At 50.3% G+C, this 15661-nt stretch overlaps 6 protein-coding genes across 6 annotated transcripts; 3 read left to right on the top strand and 3 right to left on the bottom strand.

Moving 5' to 3' along the window:
* Positions 1 to 31: 31 nt before the first annotated feature.
* On the bottom strand, positions 32 to 853 carry BC939DRAFT_508965 (major facilitator superfamily domain-containing protein; the record flags this gene model as incomplete). The annotated part of the gene is made up of 2 exons (XM_051561068.1): positions 32 to 375; positions 643 to 853. 2 exons carry the CDS (start codon positions 851 to 853, stop codon positions 32 to 34), a joined length of 555 nt encoding a protein of 184 aa, XP_051405847.1.
* Positions 854 to 1834: 981 nt separating this feature from the next.
* BC939DRAFT_508964 (uncharacterized protein) lies at positions 1835 to 3546 on the top strand (the record flags this gene model as incomplete). The annotated part of the gene is made up of 5 exons (XM_051561067.1): positions 1835 to 2059; positions 2146 to 2213; positions 2316 to 2394; positions 2483 to 3112; positions 3247 to 3546. The coding sequence occupies 5 exons, from the start codon at positions 1835 to 1837 to the stop codon at positions 3544 to 3546; spliced, it is 1302 nt and encodes a 433-aa protein (XP_051405846.1).
* A 273-nt stretch (positions 3547 to 3819) lies between these two features.
* On the bottom strand, positions 3820 to 4215 carry BC939DRAFT_88667 (uncharacterized protein). Its single transcript, XM_051561975.1, has one exon. It carries the CDS (start codon positions 4163 to 4165, stop codon positions 3956 to 3958), a length of 210 nt encoding a protein of 69 aa, XP_051405845.1. The 5' UTR covers positions 4166 to 4215; the 3' UTR covers positions 3820 to 3955.
* A 1228-nt stretch (positions 4216 to 5443) lies between these two features.
* On the bottom strand, positions 5444 to 8455 carry BC939DRAFT_482599 (uncharacterized protein; the record flags this gene model as incomplete). The annotated part of the gene is made up of 3 exons (XM_051559134.1): positions 5444 to 6471; positions 6605 to 7151; positions 7313 to 8455. The coding sequence occupies 3 exons, from the start codon at positions 8453 to 8455 to the stop codon at positions 5444 to 5446; spliced, it is 2718 nt and encodes a 905-aa protein (XP_051405844.1).
* A 1630-nt stretch (positions 8456 to 10085) lies between these two features.
* On the top strand, positions 10086 to 11067 carry BC939DRAFT_88672 (uncharacterized protein). The gene has a single exon (XM_051561976.1). It carries the CDS (start codon positions 10239 to 10241, stop codon positions 10803 to 10805), a length of 567 nt encoding a protein of 188 aa, XP_051405843.1. The 5' UTR covers positions 10086 to 10238; the 3' UTR covers positions 10806 to 11067.
* Positions 11068 to 11647: 580 nt separating this feature from the next.
* Positions 11648 to 15331, top strand: BC939DRAFT_471725 (TIP-1 family-domain-containing protein). The gene is made up of 11 exons (XM_051558235.1): positions 11648 to 11916; positions 12027 to 12292; positions 12380 to 12559; positions 12656 to 12781; positions 12867 to 13002; positions 13087 to 13200; positions 13288 to 13531; positions 13631 to 13768; positions 13859 to 14124; positions 14213 to 14451; positions 14562 to 15331. The coding sequence occupies exons 1-11, from the start codon at positions 11686 to 11688 to the stop codon at positions 15193 to 15195; spliced, it is 2574 nt and encodes an 857-aa protein (XP_051405842.1). The 5' UTR covers positions 11648 to 11685; the 3' UTR covers positions 15196 to 15331.
* Positions 15332 to 15661: the final 330 nt, after the last annotated feature.

The raw sequence follows: 15661 nt of genomic DNA, 5'->3' as shown, positions 1-15661 counted from the left end.
TTTTTTTTTTTTTTTTTTTTGGCTCGTTTGCTTACCTCCACCCGGCTTTGTCGGCGAGGACGCCTCCAATGATGGGACCGATCATGGGAGCGACCAATGGTCCGAGATAAAACAGGCCAAAGGCAGATCCACGTTCGCCGCTATGAAAGACGTCGCTCAGGGATCCGCCCCCAACGGACAAGACAGAGCTGGAGCCGAAAGCCTGGATGGCACGCATGACAAAGAAGACCCAGATGTTCTTTGAGAGGGCAGCGCAGAGCGAGCCGAGGATGAAGATCAGCATGGAGGAGAGGTAGATGGGTCGTCGACCATAGTATTCGCAGAGCGATGCCCAGAAGACGGGCATGATCCCCATGAACAGGACATAGATGGACACTACAATGAATAGAATGCGATCGATTAAAAGAGGGTGAGAAACAAAGGCACAGTTCGATCTGGGGGTGTCTGTGACAGAGACATTCTCTTCAGGGGAGTCAGGGGGGGAGGGGAGGGACAAGAAAGGAAAGAAGATCGACGCACGCAATGCAATTGGTAGCAACAGCAGCGATGATGATGATGATGAAGGTATGACCGAGCGGAAAGGGTTTTGCCGAGATGAATACTAATGTGATGATGGGGCGGATCAGAGAGAGAACAACATACGGGTGGCAGAGACGAGGGAGGACGTGGTGTTGAGGTCCTGCTTGACCTGAAGGACCGCAGGCATGTAGATACTGGAGGCCAGGGGGCCGACAAAGGCACAGTAGGCGATGATGAAGACGACGACGTTCTTTTTGGATCTCGGCCAGTTCTTTGGGTCGTCAGTGCGTGGGGCGGGGAGCACCAGGTCCCTGAAGTACGAGGGGATGGGCATGTTTGGGCTGGCGTGCTAGGGTATGGACTGGGGAGTAGGGACCGCACTTTGAGAGAGAGGAGGAATGAGGAGGAGGGTGTGGATGGGGAATGAGGGGGATGAGGAGACTGGGGAGTGGGATGGAGCGGTGCTAAAGTGAACGGTGGGGCGGTTTAAATACGGGGGAGGAATAGAACGGACGGAAGAAGGGTAAACTGCAGAGGATTTTCCAAGATAGACTACAGGCGAGTTTAAAAGGGACGGCGCAGGCGGGGATGCAAATCGCTTATAAAGACTCACCCCATCTCAAGGGAAGCACCCATGGGTCCGCCGAGCCGAGTCGCCAGTGTCTCTGTCGATGCTCCTGTGCATGCCACAGACTGGGTGTAGGAGAGCATAGGCTGTCGGGTGCCTCGTCAGCCATCTCCCCCACACTGCGCGTCCTTTCCCCCATGGGGATGTACAAGTACAGGTGCATGGTGCCCGCCTGCCTCCATCGAATAGACTCCGTGTAGACCCTTCTTACTCTTCTTTGAGCTCGGATCAAACTACAACCTTATTTCACTCAAGGTGGTCAAGCTTAGGATAAACTACTGCCGAAGTGGTCTCTCCTCTCCTGACGACGTGCGTAAGTGGGGCACGATCCTCTTGTTCTCGGCTATATCCCCATCTGCAGGCCTCGCCCTGCGCCATATCGACCAAAGCAAACGCGCTCGTTTACCCGTTCCGCCCATCTCAACAGCACCTCCTTCTCTTTCCCTCTCCCCCACAGTCTGCCTTTGCGGTTGAGACACTCTTTCCTCTGTGCACAAACAAGGCTGGTGGTGTGCACGTGACTTAAGATACTCGAGAAGGGGGAAATAAACTGTCAACAAAAGAAACGCGTCCAAGCAAACCACCTACACCGCAGCATCCTCTCACCTCGTCGTCATCACTGTGCGGACCCAACCTTCTAAGCACCCAACCCCTCCCATCCTCGCACCAGCCGCCGAAGCCCTCCCCATGGACTCGCCATCCATCCAAAGAAACCTCCTGGACTCGCCCAGTGTTCACGCACAGCAGCTGCGGGACAGAATCTCCTCAGAGTTCAGGCTTCCCTCTCCTCCACCAGCAGAACCCCAGCCTCGGACCAGTAACGAGCACAGAGACTTGTCAGCCTCGGCTTTCATCCCCCTGGCACAGCGGAAACGACGACTCGAGGAGAATTCCTCCACAGTTCGTCCTGAGGTACGTGGCTAAGCATGGCATCACCCACCCCATTCATTTGAATGCACAGTTCAGCACATTCACACTTTTCTTCTCCCCGGAACTAGCCTGCGAAACGGCAGCTAACAGAGCCTAGATCCCCAGTGCTCCTCACACGCACAAGAGCAAAGCCAGCGTAAGGCGTACCCAATGCTGTGCCATATGCTTAAGCGAGCAGAGCGGGTCGCAAGCTATCATTCGAAATGAAACTGACCAGACGCCCATTTCATCTGTATAGTCCTCCACTAAAGGAAGACCGCGTTTTGCAGGATATCTCCCACAGAGGCGGATACAAGGCAAACAAAATCGACAGGAGGGTATGTTCAACACTTCGTTCGCACCCACACCATTGACGCCCGCACCAGAAACCCAACACTAACACACGGGCCATATCTCTTTCACTAGATTTTCGAGAGCTCCGGCGACTTGGGTGTGCCCAAAATTACAAAGCCGGCACTGACAGTTCCCAAATCACCCTCCTTCACCAAGCGCACCCACCCTGCTCGTCCAACCTCAACTGCCACGACTTTCAAATCCCCTCCACGCCATGCATTGCCGCAACACCAGCACTATAGGAAGTTCCGCCCAGTCATTGCCCAGCAGGGGTTGGTTTCATCCGCAGAATCCGCAAGGAGACTTAGTCAGGAGAAGCTGAAGCGTTCGATCAAACCGGCTGCTACGACCGTTCCTCAACCAGACCCTTCGCGCTCACGTGGCGCGAAGCCTGAGCTCACAATCCCCAAGCCCTTCAAACTCGAAACGGATGCGAGGGGCGAGCGATATCAGGAACAGTTCCGGTTTAAACTCGACAAGTGGAAGCAAATTGAGAAGGACCACCAATTCAAGGCTCTCCCGTTGCCTGTTTATCCAGAAAAGTTTGTGCCAGCGAGGTCAACAAAACCCCTGACGCATACAGAACCTCCTCGCCTCCGGACGGATGACAGGGCGCATGTACGGGAGGTCTTGGAGCAGGAGAAACAGCGCAAGGGAAAGATCATGCAGGAGATGAGGGCCGAGAAGGCGCGCGAGGATGAGGTAAAGACCCTCCCCAGGAAGTGCCCCGTCGAGTCTTGGACGATAAAAAAAAAAATAGCGTCTGATGAAATGGCGCTTCTCACATAAAATCGTCTTCTGATCTCTATCCATGTTTTGTTTGATGTACTGTATAGCTGCGCGAGCAACAGGAGCTGAGAGAGCTGCGCCTACGACTGGTTCCACACCCAACGCCGATCCGCGACTATCCTCGTATCGACATCCACAAATCAAGTCGGCCACTCACCGTACCCAGGTCCCCTAGTATCGGAGAGAAGCGGAAACGGCAAATGACACTGGAGAGAGAAGTACCGGATGCACAGGCAGAGGAGGGCATTCATCGCCAGGTTTCGTCCATCGTCGACGGCAAGAGAAGGCGGGAAATGACTCTGGAGCGGGAGGTTCCGAGAACATCGGAGGAGCGCCACTACCACTAAGATAGCTGATTTTCGTCATCATTGAGAATGAATCCTTCATCAGTGCAGTGCGGTGCTTCCTTTTTTTCTTTTTCTTTTTTTTCTCTCTCTCCCGCTCGTTTCATATACCCAGTCCAGTGTGTCCAGTGCGTGTCCGATTCCTTGTCATGCCATACTGGTTAGTATTATTATCTGTTGTTTTATTTTCATCGTATTTTAGTTTCTGTAACATCTCTCAAGTCTATGTCCAGTAAATCTTCAATTGTTTTCTTTCATGGAATGCTTTCGCATGGGATAGAGCGCCAGAGAAGAGGGGCCAGGAAGCATGACCCCTCCTCTTACCATATGCAAGAAGAACTGCCAAGACAGAGAAAAAAAAAGCTGAGCAGACGTGCTTTGTTGCCAAGAGAGAAAGAGAGAGAGAGTCGGTCTAGTAGATAACAAAGAGCCTGTTGGATTGCTGCTGCATAGTCATTGGGGGGAAACCCCGAACGCAAGAGAGCGTCCCAGGGACGTTGTTACTCTGGGATCTGAAAGGCGCGACGACATAGAACAAAGAGGTAAGACAGAAAGATGGATGCTGGGTTACAAACGCGTCGAAGCTGTGTGAACTCTTTTTGTGTCTTTCGATCATTCTCATTTACTTTGTGTAACGCGAGCATTCTGCGGACTGATTCTTTTCTAGCATTTTTTTTTTTAGATAAACCCTGGTTTTTTTTCTTCCCCTCTCTCTCTTTGCCTCGATGACTGCTTGATTCATAAAGCAGCAAAAGGAAGGGACTGACCCGGGCATTTTTGTACTTAGAGGGACCCCCCTCACCTCGCACTAGCTTGAAAGACGATCTCCAGTAGTGCCGTCACTAGCCCCTCCCAAGATGTCATCATGATCTACAAACGATGCTAAACTGAAAGTCTGATAAAAGAAATCTTTCGACTCTTTAGTAGCCTTCTTTATTCTTTTTTTTTTTACTGTATGATGTACATATATACAGGTTGCTCTGGATGTGTCCGGAGTCATCGCGCCTGCTGTGTGTGTGTGTGTGTGTGTGTGTGTATCATCCCATCGCTCGAGTGGTGTAGGGCGGGGGGCAGGAAATCGCCAGTTGAGCTGGAAAGGAGCGGCTACTACTGATATTGCTCACTCGATGTAGGGCAATTCGCTTTGGTTGCCAGACCACGACCCGCTACGAGCGTTTCCTGAAGCCTAAGTGTTATTTCATTTTGAGACAAAGAGCCGGTTGGTTATACGGAATAAATGTTGGATGCGCAGACGGTCTTCTATCATGCCATGAGATGTGCGCAACGTTCAAAAATTCAAAAGGTAATCAATCCCTCTTCCACCGCCCGCCCTCTTACCTTCTGTCGGTCCGCATCAGACATGCGACGACTCTGCTGCATATCCCGATCGAGCTGCACGGCTGAATTGGCCTGCTCCAAGTCGATCCCTTGCTTCGCATCCTTGGACGATAGGGTCTTGTCGTCCAGGTTCAGATCGTCGGTACTCTGTTGGCTCGCCTGCTGTTCTCGTGTGGCCTGGTCAAAGGTCTCGAGGGACGAGTGCGTCGAATGGACAGTGGTGGGTTGGCTCCCCTGCTGCTGCTGCTGCTGCTGCTGAGAGGGAGACTTGTTGCTGTGTGAGGTATTCATTGTGTGTGAGTAGGGGGAAAAGAGAAAGAGAAAAAGGTGGGGAGAAAAGGAAAAGAAAAAAAGAGTTTGAGGGCTCCTTTTAAGATAATGCAAAAAATAAATAAAAAAGGGTTCAGTAGCACACGGGCCATGTGCTCAGTGTGGCATCACAGTCCCAATTTCGAACTTTATTCCAGAGCGCACAAGGAGCCGTCCTTCAGTAGACGCGTGGACGCGTAAAAACGCGTACAAAGAACAAAAGAGTATCCATAAGTATCACAAGAAGATCGGTTTAATTCGCGGCCTTCTCGTCCGCGCGCTTGCGGTCAGACCATCCCATTTTCACCACAAAGTGGACCCAAAGACCATCATCCTCCGCGTCCTCGCTTCCGGCGCTGTACTGAGAGTTCAGATTCGACACGGATCCTTGCTGTTGGCCGCCAGCTGGATGGGGTCCTGCGTTGATGTTCACATTCGCGTTCAGATTGGCATGCTGCTCATTATTGTGGTATCCCTGAGCTGCTTGCTGATGTTGGGGAGCTAACGGGAATGGAGGACCGATGTTCGGGAACTGTCCGCCTCCGAGGCCTTGGGCTGCCGGGTTCTGTCCATTGTTGCCGTGCTGGCCGTGCTGCTGTTGCTGTTGCTGCTGCTGCTGTTGATTCTGCTGTTGTTGCTGTTGTTGCTGCGGTTGCTGCGGTTGCTGTGCGTGACCTTGTGCGGGGTTAATGAGGGGCGACATCGAACTATGGAAGGCCTCCTGCGGATAAAGGCCTGGCTGGTTCTGAGCCGTCTTTGGAGGATGATCGCGAACCTGTCTTGCCACCCGGGTAAGGTAGCTCCGATACCTGTATCCCCAGCCCTCGTTCAGCTTAAACGTATCCTCCCCGCTCATGTCGTCCTCGGATGCGATCTTCTGGGAAGAACGTGATTGGAAACTGGAGGATGGCATTTCTGGGGTCGACGGCGCAGAAGAGGCCCCTGCTTCGATGTTTCCTAATCCGAATCGAGGGCGGAATGCATCGCTGGTGTTGCTGTTATCGAAACGATGTGTGTTATACTCACTCCCCCGGATCTCCTCCAGACGCCCCTGCGCGGATGCTGCAAAGTACTGTGGCGGCTCAACCACGTTGGTGGTCATGTAGATCCGGTAGTTGCATGTCAACTCCCGCTGGCGGCTGTAAACGCTTGAACAGTCGGCATTGGCACAAATATTCTCTGCGCTCTGTTGGTTCGGAATCACCGGTGTTCGACGGGTGGGCTGTCCTGTTGCTGCGGCCGATGTCGTATGCTGATCGCCTCGCAGCGCAGCAAGAATGCCTGTTGCACTCGGCCGAGTCGACCTTGACCCTCCCATGGTCCGTCCTCCTCCTATACTGGGCACCACACGTGGCATAGGCGCGGAGCTCAAGAAGATCCCGACCTGTCCGTCCGAGTTTAGGTTGTTTCCTACCTGAATGCTCCACCAGCTGCCTCCATAAAATGTCGAGGTCGTGAAGTGCTTTCCGTCTGTCATGAGATCCCGGCGACTGATATAAAGAGATGTGCTGAATCGCATGGGTAGCAATCCGTGCGAATTGCTTGGCAAGGACACAGGAGCCGGTGAAGCCGGTGACAAACCAGGCATTTTTTTCTTCTGGAATCCCGCCACTGATGGTGCATGTCGCTCGCGATGGGTCTGATCTGCTCCATGGTGCCGTCCTTGATGGGGCGTATTGATGTATGGCGGCGTCGGGGATGTACTCACGGCGATTCGCCGCAAGAGATGTTGTCTCCAAAAGGCATCCTTGATCCGTGATGGTAGAACCAATCCGTCGCTTAGGACCTGGTTGAGCTGATCGAACGACATGTGCGTGTAATGGATGCTGTGGTGAAGTAGGTACATGAGTACCAGCAGGTCGCGGACCTGGTGTCGAGGAAATGTGTCGGACGTGATCGACATTGCAGACAGCGCAGGCGAGGAGAGAGATGTCCCAAGTATCGGTGATTGAGGCGCGGTTCTGCTTCCAGACGTTGCTGGTTGATCCGCTGTTGTTTGTTCACCATCGTCCTTTGAGTCAATAGCCTTTGGTGTCCGGTCCGAGGTAAGTGCCAAGGTCGCCAGCTCGATTGTTGGCGTCGCAGTCCCATCATCGCCCACAATCACTTTGGCCGTGCTTACCTGAGAGCTTCTCCGGCGTAGCTCCTTGGAGGTCGTGATCCACTCATGATCCGAGTCCACTGCGTCCTCATACTCGGCAGTCGAAGATGGTTCCCAGTCCTGCAGATTGGCCAAAAATGTGTCCGAGGTCAGTTCGTCCGACCATGTGCCGTTGTCATCGAGATCCTTTAAAACCATGAACCAGTCCTGGTCATGATAATCGTGCACCCAGTCCATCAGCTTGTCCGTATCAAGATTCAGTCGCCGGAGCATGATCCCTTTGACCAGTTGGTAGCGCTCATATTCGTTCGGGACCCAGAGCGATTCTGCCACAAGGGTCTTAACCAGCCCCGCTATGGGCATGTCGGGCGATATCAGCATATCCTGCAAGACCGTCGACTTGTAGGTGTACCAGAAGAACTGATAAAAGCAGTGGGCGAGAATGATGTCCCATGCTCGGCCATTGTTAAGTTTCCAGGCGTATCCCATGTAATGGATGAGGCCGCGGCTGTCCCGGATCCGACGCGCGATATCGCTGCAGATTTCCTCAGTCAGGGCCGAGATGTTGAGATAAGACGCAGCAGCGTACATAGAGATCAAGAGTTCGTCAACCTTATCTGAGGGATCCGTCATAATGTTATCGTACCGGAGAGAAGAAGCGGTACCCATTCCACTGACGCTCGATTTTTCAGAGTTGGCCGCAAGATTCACAGCACTCCCACTCCCATGATGTAGCCCCAAGCCATGCCTGCCGCCTTCAATTGGAGCCGAGCTTGATAAAGGCCATTGCGATTGGTTCGATAGATTCGAGGCTTTACCGCCCAATCCCATGGCTCGACCACCACCCGCGTTGTTTGTTTTGAAAGGAAGGGGAGCGGATCCCTCAGTGTAATGAAAATCAATTCCATAGAGCCAATGGATAATCCTCTGGAAAGACTGCAAGGTTACGTAGGGATCGTCGAACTGGATCGTGATGGACTGGCGGGACTTTTCAATCCAGTCTCCTTGGCCGAGGACCAGAGAGCGAAAGTAGCCAGAGCGGAGGAGAATGAGACGATGGAGATGGAAGGTCTGTCCAAAGGCCACGACGGTGATATCGGACAATTGCTGGTCACGGAAGGCGACCAGCATATCCTGAGCCAGTGAGCCCGCTGCCGTCGACATGGCTACTGCTGTTCAATGGTTATAGGAGGGGGCCAGGCTTTGTGTTACTTATAGTTTATCGTTTTTAAGCAAGTGTTACAAACGTCCGTGAAGCAGCCTTACGTTATGAGTAAACAGACGGAGTGCACACTTTATTGGTTTGAAAAAGATACTGAGGCAGGTTAGTTTGTAGCGAGAGCAAGTTGGTAGATGAATGATGGAGCTGTTCAGCAGGCGGTTGATGGCGAGGAAGTGCGAAAAAGGTTTGTGGAGAAAAAGTGAAGCTCTTAATTGAAGCCGGTCATGGTACCCCTAGAGTGTCCGAATGTCCTCAACAAGTCACAAAATTCACTGTTTCATACCGCATTCAAGCATGTCGCCCTCAGTTCGACACTCTTCCGTCTCGTTGATGGAGAGACCACGCGTACCGTCGACCACCTTAAAAAACTCATCAGGCGGAGAAGGTTCCTAGATTTGATGATATCGCTGCCGATGAGCTTACCCTCTAGAAGATCTCGCTCCCGATCGCCAATGACAAACAGGGATCCCCCATCTTGCCTGATGCACAAAGCGAGGAGGGACTTGGCCCTGCAACTCACCTTTCCAAGGTATTTGCAGAGGAGCCGGCTGAAGAGACTGTGCAGATCCTTGCGCAGCGTTCAGTGCCCCCAGTGAAAGGTAAGAATCAATGATGGATCTTCTAGGATGTACTCCTTTTACTCAGTCTTTTTTCCCCTGTTTTTTTAGCACCATTGGTATTATGTTGTGTGACATTCACGGCAGTGCTTGAAACATTCAACCGCAGGAAATTCTATTGGGCCATCAACATGGAGACGATAACTATGTCGGAACTGCAAGACGGTATCAAGCATTTATACCCTGAACTTGACGGAACAGGGACGATTGCGGTTCGATATAGGAACGACGGTGGCCAACCTGCCCTTGTTGCCAATCCGACTGACAAATTTCTCAGGGATATATTGAAATGAATTCATGCTTCTGGATTTGAAAACGTTGTCGTTGTTGAGACCCTCAGCAAGCCATTCTCAACGTGCACGCTCATCAACATCAACAAACGGTTTGGATTTTTCAAGTACTCAGATCTCACTCTGTCTGACATCGCGCCATTTGAACCTTTCGCCAATATTTCCGAGTTCACGGACCGGCAGGGCGAGGCTCTTGAGCGGCTGTACGGCGAACTTCAAGCGCGCAAGAAATGTTCGATTCTTGACAGCGTCAAAGGAGTCTTTCCTTGTTCAAGCAGTGGGTCTATTTGCAGACGATCTGAAACTCACTGCAGGAAAAGGGATCAAAAGCAAGCAAGACCAAGCGGCACAAGAGAAAATAGTATTAAAGCTCAAGGGCAGACATTGCTGCTTCCAAAGTGGCACTCGACTCTTTTTTTTTTTTTTTTTTTTTTTACTTACTGACTGGATTCATGGCTACCGGCTTATCGCAGGACAGTGAACGAGGTAAGCAGCACAGATGGAGCGAATGAATCTACGGATTGCCTAGTCATATACCCTCCTATCGAAAAACCAAGACCATGGGGAGATTGCCCATTGGGTACAGGACAAGGACATACACTTTTATTCGCGTCCTCAATGACAACAAACATCGCTTCTAATGGTTGGCGCTCAGAGCAAAAAACACTTTCCTGTTGAGTGGACGTTTAAGAGCTATGCGCACCTCGAGATTTTCAGTACCCTTAGCCCGTCACAAGAACAAGCGAGACTCAGAATAATCCAACATAAATTGAAACTCCCCAGACTTTTACCATCTATGCCATGCACACATTTCCGAGATGAGCAACCGTCAGAATCCTAAACAAGTCAGCGATGGTTATGGACCAATGTTCTCCCAGACGAAGAATACAAGAGACGCAGGCAAGACCCCTCGCACTCCTTCACCCGAGCCAGTACCCAAAGGAGACGATTTAATCCAATTGACGGGTGACTTCGACAAGATTACAATCTCCGACAACAATCGACCTGGTAACAGTAGGCAAAGTGATACCCAGGGCAGACCGCTGTATGTTCCTGATACCTGGCTGTTTGCGGGCATCCCAGCAGAGGCCGAAGAGCGCTACAATCATAACGGACTTCCGCTCTGCCAAGGACTCGTCGCTTCGAATGAGCTGTGTAAAAGAGATGGCATCAATGAGATGTTTGGTGTAGCAGGCGTCGAATACTATTGTCATCAGCACGACCCACAGAAACGCCACAAACAGTGCCATGCATTCGTCAAAAGAGAAAAAGGAAAAGAAAGAAGGCGGTGCAAAATGATTTGCTCGGATTCAGAACTCCGTGATGGGGGCCGCTTTATTTGCAACAGGCATTTCAACTTCGGTGCAGTACTCATCGCTATATAGAGTGAATAAAATATCTACCTTAGCAAAGCGCTCATTTTGAAATCCCCGACTTTCTGCTAACACCGGGAAAGGTAGATCTCAGGAAGATGGGATAACGGGCCAGTCGATATATGATCGAGTGACAGAATGATTCCAAATCATGTATGCTGGGTATTACGGAGGTCAAGCAAGCAAAAGCGTTTGTTGACGGTTTCCCGCAGAATGTGATCCAGCTGGATGCGGCCTTGAGGAGCCGTGATATACCGGAATCTCGGGACAAAGTCAATTCAGCGCCTTTGGTGTCTTATGGGATCGTGTCTGATTCGACAAAGTAGCTGTTTATCCATGGCCAGATTGAATCAATGGGTACCCACAGTATAGTTAATGAGTCAACATTCGTATGGAAGACAGAGCTTCCAACACTAGTGGATTACCAGGGCGGCCTATGGAAGGATCAGGTGAAGGAGATGTTTGAGCATATTGTGTGGCTGATCGGAAAGATGTCGCAAGCCAACTGCTGCAAACCATCGACTACCAGCCGCTCTATCAGATCGCATGTGGGCTGGTCGTGAACGGACAGAGGATCGTTCGCAGCGGGTTGATCAGAAATTGGGGACTCCATGGTAGATTCCATGGCATGAGGGCGATGTGGATGGGCGGAAATGAGTGGTTGCTCGTGCTAAGAGTGGCGAAAAGAGGATGGTGGGGTTGGCGGGGTGGTAATGAGAAGGAGGGGTGCAAAAGGAGGATGCAAGGGACGCGAATGTCGGTTTATTGCAAGTAGAACCGTCGAAAATGACGTATTATGCCCCTAAGGTTTTATGCCAGGCATTTCTGCATGCAACGCGCCCATGGTGCAGCTACTCTCCGCGAATCATTTCACAGTCAGGACAGGAGGATCATGAACTTAGTTGAACCACCACTATCAACGGCATCATCAGGGTCAAGATTACACTCTCATGCTGCACCGCCCTCTCGTAGCAGCAACGTCGTTGTTTTTGAGCAGACCATAGATGTAGATGAAGACATTACAGACTATTTTGACGCGCACTTCACCTCCAGGGATGACCTCGCAAAGGTCAAGCCTGCTCTGCTGGAACAAACTCATACTGAGAACCATCTGTCTCAAAAGGTACACACTAAGAGCAGGGCATCGACCACGCAGATAACATCATCCTCGGTATATATATACAAGAACATGGAATTTATTGGCCTCTTGTTTTCGGCGACGTACTTTGATAGCTCGAGGAAAGCAAGACAAGGACGGCACAGGTGCTCGGGCAAGCACAAACATCCTCAAAATTGGCACTCAATGACCTCCAGAACCTGGAATCCTCGGCCCTGAATCTAGAGGAGCAGATCGAGAACTCAGAGGCATTTGCAGCAGGGAAGAACAAGCGAGACCAGCGATCTCTGGTCGAGGAGCTGAGCGATCTCCAGAGCAGGGTCCAGGCATTGGAGGAAGCAAAGAGATATATCTTTATCGTATCCCGCACTCAAAATCTGATGTAAGTGCTGTTTATGGCAAAGTGGAGGAACAGGACCTGTCTGAAGTGCGTTTAGAGACTGACAATCCTCGTTATATATCGCATTAGATCAGAGTCCAAGTATCTTCTTCAAATATCAACAGAAAAAGCCCTAGTTCCATACAGATCGCTTGTCCAATTAGTCACCAACGCAAAAGGAACGCTTGGAGGATGCAATACCAAACTGGAGGACTTTTTGAAATCGAGCGTCAGCGAGCTTTTGCAAAACTTTAAAACCAATCTCTCGAAGTAAGCCGATGTCCATACGATCGTGTCAGAATGCAGAATCTGTGAATGATCATGGTACTTACTCGGTGCTGCCGTGTATTTTAACTTTGTTTATAGGAAGTATCAGGCATCATTGGACGCATTTGGATGGCCCACACCTATTACAGATCTGTCAAAGATTCCTGATAATCTTCAGGACGGCTTTGAACATTCCTTCAAGGAGATGCTACTTCTTCAGGAGTCGTAAGGCCTTGCGCATTTAGATGTTTCTCTCAAGGATATCGGCCTCGAAATCTTTTTCTGACACGATTCTGGTTTGTTTAAATAGGGCATATGGGGCGCTGGATCGGTCGGGCGAAAAGCCATACCCACCATTGCTAGTAACTGAAATTATGGTGGCACCGTTGATCGTAAGGTTCAGATATCATTTCGAGGGAAAGCGCCCGACCAATAGACTGGATAAGGTACGGTTTGCAGAGAGTTATTGGTTCTTGGAACGTTATGGCCACTTCTAATGACCTGACACTTTTATTGTTCATATTCATTAGCCCGAGTGGTATTTGACCCACATCTTGGAGCTCATCAAGGAGCACACCCCATTCCTTCAGGGTTACGTCCAAGGAATCGTGCAGGAAACACAGTACAGGGAGTATGACATCAAGGTATTGCTCGTTCATCAAATATAAGCCGTTGCTAAACGATCAGTCTTTTCAAGACTCTGGACTAATATATATTAACATGGAATATAGAATGATTTCATCCGCTTACTTCTTGCTGCTGTTGAGAGGAAGATCCGCCTTTCAGTTCCCGCAATGCTGGCTAGCCCGGAGATGCTATCCCATGCCATACATGAGACGCTACGCTTTGACAAAACCCTTCGTGACAACGAGTTTTATACGCCCCCGGGACAGACAACAGAGTGGCAAGGGACCGTTCAGGTGTATCTTGGCAACCGAGAATGGCTTAAAACCTGGCTCAGAGTCGAGAAAGAATGTAAACTGTCTTGGGGGGGGGGACACGGAGGCGGTTATGGATATATCCGTGCTATGGGAAGCCTGCTCTAAGACTCAGTTTATTTTCTTCCACAAATAGTTGCTGTCGCAAGATATACACAAATCATAGAGGATCCAGATGCATGGCAGCCTGCGTATGAAGACATCGGAGATAAGGAGTACATAATACCGTCAAAATCCGCAGAGAAGCTCTCGGACCTTCTTGAGATCGTCACAGGTAAAAACGATGTTGACTATCATGCAAACTACGCTGGGCTCTATATGACAGTTTCTAATCATCATTCTTGCTTGCCTTCATATGACTTAGACCGCTACAGACCGTTGCCTGTGCTAGAACACAAAACCTTCTTGTTCGATATCCAGCTGGATCTTTTGAGTGCTTACCACCGACATATTCGGGGACTTGTGGATCAGTACGAATCGCTGACATATTCGTTTGTGCGAGTGATGCCAGGTACTGCATCTACAGAAGAACTTAATACGATGGGTATTGATGGCTTAAGGAACTTGTGCCAATGGCTGTCGAGTTCGGAATACATCAGCTTGACATTGAAGGATTGGGGCGAGGATGTGGTAGGTCAATTGTTCCCTAGAAAAACGTCAATACGTTCAATTGTCCACAGCCTTGATACTCAATCGATCCTGCTGTTGGAATGTCTAGTTCTTTTTGGAGCTCTACAAGGAAATTTCGGAGAGGACTCAAAAGGTCTCCAACCCCTTGCATTCCGAGAACGACGATTCGGACGAGGAAGTGGCGCCGCAGAAATTACTGGATAAAAATGGCACCATCTTTGACGACACTGTCAAGGCGTTTGACCAGCTCTCGAAGCGGATTCAAGACCTCATTATCAGGAACATTACTAAGGAGGTGTTTTCCAGTATGAAGCCATTTGTTTCCCTGTAAGCCTTTTTGGAACATTTTCCCATATATTTGCTTGCGTTTTTATCCCAGTCACCATGTAGTACTTACTGTCGACTCACCATATTTCAAAAACCCTCGATGCTTATAGGCGCTCATGGCCACAGATCGAGTTTTTGTCTCCGGAGAGTGATGGGCTCCAATCTCAATCTCCCGTATTGACTGTTCCGGATCTTCTCTCTTCCCCTCACGATAATGACGACGTCTCTCCAGAGCTCTATCAGCCTCTGACGATCCTCACGCACTCTTTTGAGTTCCTGGCAGCAGTCTTGCCGACGAAGCATTTTATAATGTTGTACAAGCAGACGTCGCTGGAAATGCAGAATTTTTTTTGGCAAAAGATCATTATGAAGAACTCGTTCTCGGAGATGGGAGGACAGCAATTAGCGCGCGATTTCCGGATCGGACTCTTGGGTGCAGGCCGAAGGTGGATTAAGAGGCCCGAGAATTACCATCGAAAGCTGCGAGATGCAGTGATTCTGTTATCGCTGCAGAGCACAAAGGCGAACTCTCCGCCCATGGGGTCATTTAATCAGGATAGCCGCGGTAGGAAGGAGGAAACGGGGTATGCGACGAGGACGCTGGCGCAGATTATGGCGGTCCTATTTGATGAGGACTTGGAGAAGGAGGTGGTGAAAGACAGGCTGGAGGAGATTGGAGTGATGCATCTGGGGGTCTCTGAGGCCAGGGACGTAGTCCGCCGCCGTGTTGAGTGCTGGCGTTGAGGTGGAATGAAGCACAGTAGAATGTACGGCGTAAAGAGATCAAAAAGGATAGATGAAATAACAGTCGAAACTCGTTTTTATCGCATTTTCCGCGCGCAAACCTGCAATAAAACCTTAACTGGGGATTGAATTGAACCTCTCTGAACGAGCTATTCTAAAGCCGAAAAATACAGTCACATATCCGGTCACATGCTCTGCTGTTGATGCAGAATCCTTTTTTATTCTCATCCATCTCAAAGCACGTACCAGTTGCTTCACTGTCCGTCGAATATCCACTGTATTCTTAGACCTCTGCTTCGCTCTCTGTCTCATTTGCTTGAGGCCTTCGATGCTTACAAGGTCTCCGGCCAGATCTTCCAGCGTTCGAGCGGCTATGTCCCATTCTTCGTCTGCGATCGGTGAGCTTGAGTATCCGTCATGACTAACTTCTTCAGACTGGACGCTTTCTCCTTCATCTGCATTCACC

Source organism: Gamsiella multidivaricata, assembly GCF_025024155.1.
Source record: "Gamsiella multidivaricata strain RSA 2152 chromosome Unknown BC939scaffold_177, whole genome shotgun sequence".
Lineage (NCBI taxonomy): Eukaryota > Fungi > Mortierellomycota > Mortierellomycetes > Mortierellales > Mortierellaceae > Gamsiella > Gamsiella multidivaricata.
This window is presented reverse-complemented; position numbering and strand designations above follow the sequence as displayed.